Here is a 5,586-nt window from a genome sequence, read left to right as displayed (position 1 = left end):
ACAATTCAGTCTAGTCACTAACATACACTCACGGATCACTCCAGTCCTGCGGAGTCAGCCAAGAAAACATACTCCGACTGGATGAATTATTTTGCACCTTTCACTTCCAAAGATGATTGTTTTGCTGTCTGTCTGACTATCTGATTATTAATTTTACCTCGCTAAACGTCTTTATGTAATAAACACGTATGCCAATTGTGATGTAAAATCATTATCTTATTGATATGAACGCTGATATAGGCTAGATGAATGGAATAGCTAACAGACAGCTTTCTTCAGGCATTGCAGACAAATGGTAATAGATTAAAAGAAAGTGTAAAAGTCTTGACTGAAAAGAAAGAGAAAGAACGTATTTGGAAGCCTACTTCATTTTTGCAGTATGTAGCATGTATGCTGTGGGCATTGTGCAAATATGTATACCTAGAATACATACATGACCAAAATCTACAGAATACAATACCTGCATACCACAACTTGATTTTACATTTCTATATCTGAACTAATATCAGTCACATGGATAATGACACCTCATTTTACATTACATTTTGCAAAATAATTTTATTTGTAATGCAAGATAATTGGACTAAAGTACATGCCATGTTTCCATACATGTGTTGTGTGTATATATATATATATATATATATATATATATATATACACAAACAAGGACACAGAACCACCTTCCTCTATAGAGAAACTGAAACAGCAGAGCATCAAATCTAGGAGGTGCATTGCCTCCTGGTGGCCACATATGACAACTACACCCTGATCACCAACAAAACAATGCATTTCAGCAAATATCACATTTTTGCATAACATGAATAATTCAAAAACAAGCCAAATGTTTATGCTACAAATGTAATTTTTATTAATTTAAATAATATGCAAATAAAGGGTCTATAATGATCCACAGAAAAGACATGCTTTGTGACTCATTTTTAAAATGTGTATATATATTTAGATTTAGATTTGTCCAGCAGAAATCTATCCAGAGTGAAGACTGAAACCTCTGACAACGATAAAGAAGACCTTTACATTCATAAGAGTTGTGTCTGCATGTGTCAGAGGACACGGCTATAGGTCTATCCAAAATGGTCAGTGATAAAAGTGTACAGAAACGAGATCCATATTCAAACTTCAAAAATTAAAATGCTTTTTTTTTTTCTTATAAAAACTTCCATTGCAAAAACAAGAACCTGGATACATTTCTACTTTGCAAAATTAACATTTTTACTAATAAAAAAGAAAAAGAAAGGAAGGCAAAATAGAAGAGCAAAGGAAACACACAAAAGGAGAAAGAAAACAAACCCCAACCTTAATAATCGACTCCCTTTGGTAAAAACTGTAATAAACCACCCTGTCATCGTTTTCCATGTGGTTCCCGCTTTTTTCTTCCTAAACGCCACACTGAAGCACTAAACACAACACACATCTGGCATAAAAAAGGTCTGGTGATATTTACACTGTATTTACAAAACTGTTGAACTATGTGTGTGTGTGTGATTCACAGGTCATGTTCACTGTAAGCTGGTGTATGGAGCAGATATAAGTGTGTTTTCTGATTCATAACACGTCTTCACACAGGCCTTGGATTTTTATTGCTGTCGCATTTATATATTTTTTGCCTATATTTTTAAGTAAAAACTGAATATTTTCATTCTAATATTACAATGTTAAATTCGCACTTCAGATTTTTTGCTCTCTGAAATGTGGCAGAATAAATCTCTCAAAGTCACGTTAAAGTTAAGTGCACTTATCCCGAAACATTTTTGTTTTTTGTTTTCGTAAAACGTCTGATTCAGACTTTTCCGCCACTTTTTCTCGGATCTGCTGCCCGTTTTAACTATCAAAAACCAGCGAACACACTCGACTGGCGTTCAAGAGATGCGCGGAATCCGTTATATGTATCGGATCGGTGGGCTGGTCTACGGAAAGGGCTGTGCTGATTGGTCCGGGCTGGGTTTGACTGACAGGTCTTCAACCCCGTGTTTTTTTGGCACTGGGCGACCTGCGTTTTCTGCAGGAACAGCTTATAAAAAAAGGAAAACAAAAACACTTAAAAATCTCACGTTGTCGCTGAGCTCCGCCCCTTTCCGCTGATGTCACGGGCTCTTGTGGGAGCTGCCGTACTGGACCCTGTACTTATTAATGCGCTGGAAGTGAAGGATCTGGGGGTCACAGGTGGTGGAGCAGGGCACCAGTCCCTCCCGCCCTTCTCCCATGAGCCACCTGCTGGTTTGAGCAGCCATGTCTCTGGTCACGTGCTCCTTCACCCAGCGCTGAGTCCAGGCGTGAAAACGCTGGTGCAGACGTGTGCTCACTCGCTCGTGAGACTGAGAGAGAGAGAGAGAGAGAGAGAGAGAGAGAGAGAGAGAGAGAGATAGCGCGCCAGAGCGGTGAGTCGCTGTGCTGAGGGACGAGTAAGGACTTTTCGCATCAAGTACAAATTTGCAGCCACAATATTTTTAAAAATGCAAAAATTAGCTACAAGGTGAAACTTTCATTTTGTATTTATTAATTTATTTTTTTAATTCTGGAAGTAGCTTGGCAAAAACTCTCAAGTTTCAGATAGATGTCTATTTGTTGGTTGAGATCATTAAAAAAAAATCACATCGGCAACTAAAAGAAGAAAAATTTATATTGCGCATAAATTGAGACCATATGTAATTACATAATAATAATAAAATATAATACGGTCAATATAAATATTAAACCCTACTAATATACTATCCTATAAATACTATTAATATCCATATTAGCAACAATAATTATAATGCACATAAACTGAGAATGTATTTAGTTATATTAAATACATACAAAATAATTGCAAAATGAGAATTATTTAATTATATAATACCATCAATTTAAATATTAAATCCTACCAATATTCTATCCTTTTTTTCCTTCGCGACAAAGGAAAAAATTTAGCAAAAATTGACACACACGAAATCCTGTTAATATCCTATCTTATTACTAATATTAATATTTAAATCGATATTAGTAACAAACAATCAGAGGAAAAATTATATTGCACATAAACTGAGAATGTATTTAGTTATATTAAATACATATAATATAATTGCAAAATGAGAATTATTTAAATATATAAAACAATTAATTTAAATATAAAATCTTATCAATATCTCATTCTTTTAATACTATTGGCGACAAACACAGGGCAAATATTGCACAAATTGACAGTGTATATAATTATATTATTATGTTCCAATAAAAAATATTATTAATATAAATATGAACTATTATTAGTATACAATCCTTTTTATACCATAATAAATATAACAAATATAATATAATAAATAAACATAAATATTAAAATCCATTTTGGCAACAAAATCAGAGAGGAAACAGATCAGAGGTTCAATTATTAAATAATATGTATTTGCATGTTCATACTAATCATTTTTGTATATTTAAATATATAAGTGAGATGTTAGACTTTGGTTGTTTTTAAAATCCCGTAAAACATGATGTAACCTAACTGCAACCAATATAAAATGTGGTAAAAATTTATAAAAAATAAAAATAAAAAAAAGGAGGAGGGGACAAGGTAAGTTATACATGTGCTAGTTCATGTGATTAAAAAAAGAGAAGGCTTATCTTATAAATGTTAACTAGATATTGATATGATTTTTCTGTTTATGTGCACAAACGAACAAAACAAAAATAAAATTGCTCAAAAAACTAGAGACAGTTCTAAAACATGTATCAAAAACATGATTGTGATTGTAATCAGTCATCTTTGGTGTTCGTGGGATCTTACCTGGTGGGCTCTCAGCAGCGCGGTGCGTCTGTACATGTAGTCTTCGGATTTGAAGACGTACACCATCTTATAGGAGTTGAGTTTGAACATGCACTCCATCTTCATGCTGTCTGCGTTCTCTTTTCTGCCGCTGTCCTTCACCTCCTTTTCCTGAGACTCATGGCTATGCTGACACTTACGGATCCGCCGCAGGTTCCTACACAAACGGAGGAGGAGGAGGATCATGACAAACCAATGGTATTTACCGCTGTGAGCTTCTCTGCTGCATGTAAACAGTCTGAATGCTGAGATTCAGTGGCTGGGAGGTTCAGGGGTCAGGGGTCACAAACACAGGGTACCTTGGCAGAAACACAGGTTTTTGAGACAGATGCTCCCTCAGGTCTGGAGATGTGAAATCAGCCGACAGATACCGCACAACGTAATCCGACCAGCACTACATGTGACCAGAACAGGGGGAATTAATTACATTTGAAATGTTTTATGAAAACAATTCTTCCAAATAAACACTGAACAGTATTATTTTAGTACCAGTGAGATGCTATCATTTATTTTTTCCATTTCCATTTTAATTAAAAGTAATTTTCTTGTCATTTTTCTTAACTCATTTTTTATTTGATTTTTTTATGTTAGTTTAGTATAGTACAATTTAAACTAAGCTAAAATGAGAAATATTGTTTTGGCAACTAGTTCATTAAAAAAAGTTAAAGTTTTATTTCAGTTCACATTTATTTCAAGTAACAAAAATGTATTTTTTGTTGTTGTTGTTTTAGTTTCAAGTAACTATAATAACCCTGGACCTGAAGAATAATAGCAGATCTGGATTTGACTTTTTTTTGTTTTTTTTTACATTTTATACATTATAATAATAATAATAATAATAATATATATTATATAATAAAATCATTAATATTATTATTACAATAATTTTTTTTAAAAACATTTTTAAACTGAAAATTAATTTATTTTTCCTATATTTACTTATTTATTTATTTTTATTTATTAATTAACTCATTCATTCTACTATTACTTAATTTAAATGTTTTCAATTATTCCATTAAAAAAAAAAAGCATATCATTGCTCTTTTGTGGATTTTGATTACTTCCATTGTCCTCATTTGTAAGTCGCTTTGGATAAAAGTATCTGATAAATGACTAAATGTAAAATTACTACAACATTTCAATTCGGTCCAAAATGACAGAAGTGTGTACATTCGCATCCATGTTTGACCTGCGAATCAATAAGTGAAGCTCACCTCGATCTCCATTGGCCCGTCTGAGTTCTCCTCTGTGTCCAGTAGCTCCACAGTGAGCTGAACATTCCCTCGGTTCTTCATAAACATCAACTAGAGTGAGAGAAAGAGAGATTAGAGACTCTTAATACCGTGAGACTCTCTGTGTGGCCTTCTCTAGCACTCACTAGGTCGGAGCTCTACCTTAAAGCAGTTCTCGTCGGACATGAGCTGCTCGGCTTTGCGCTGGTAAGACACTTCCGCCGGTGCCCTGCTGCTCTGTGTGAGCAGAGATCCACCTGTGGCCGAGTGGCTGCTCTCACTCAAGTACAGTTCTGTGACCTGAACACAGATCTCCTCACTCACTATGTGCTGGAGCTACAGTTACAGACAGAGAGAAAAAGAGATTTTCATATCCTACAAGGCAAATCAAGGATTTTAAAATTGTAGAGGAATCCAACTCATCTTTTGAGACACTGTACTATGAAGATTTTTTTATTTCTATGTAACTTAGTTCAAAGTCCAAAAAGATAATTTATTAAACTATTTTCATAAGAAAAATAAATAAATGTATAT

The 5,586-nt window shown here is 34.0% G+C and overlaps 1 protein-coding gene across 3 annotated transcripts in view; it reads right to left on the bottom strand.

Annotated features, from left to right (window-relative positions):
• Window positions 1–850: 850 nt before the first annotated feature.
• LOC107560009 (paired amphipathic helix protein Sin3a-like) overlaps window positions 851–5,586 on the bottom strand; it is a 28,934-nt gene continuing 24,198 nt past the window's right edge. For all 3 annotated transcript variants that reach the window (XM_016244064.1, XM_016244066.1, XM_016244065.1), the window contains 5 exons: window positions 5,215–5,388; window positions 5,035–5,124; window positions 4,120–4,214; window positions 3,782–3,977; window positions 851–2,333 (listed from right to left, as the gene is read on the bottom strand). In XM_016244064.1, coding sequence (XP_016099550.1) covers window positions 2,103–2,333; window positions 3,782–3,977; window positions 4,120–4,214; window positions 5,035–5,124; window positions 5,215–5,388 — 786 coding nt within the window. In that variant the 3' untranslated portion in view covers window positions 851–2,102. The remainder of the gene's footprint in view (window positions 2,334–3,781; window positions 3,978–4,119; window positions 4,215–5,034; window positions 5,125–5,214; window positions 5,389–5,586) is intronic.

This window comes from Sinocyclocheilus grahami, unplaced genomic scaffold, assembly GCF_001515645.1.
Source record: "Sinocyclocheilus grahami isolate Dianchi unplaced genomic scaffold, SAMN03320097.WGS_v1.1 scaffold707.1, whole genome shotgun sequence".
Classification (NCBI taxonomy): domain Eukaryota; kingdom Metazoa; phylum Chordata; class Actinopteri; order Cypriniformes; family Cyprinidae; genus Sinocyclocheilus; species Sinocyclocheilus grahami.
This window is presented reverse-complemented; position numbering and strand designations above follow the sequence as displayed.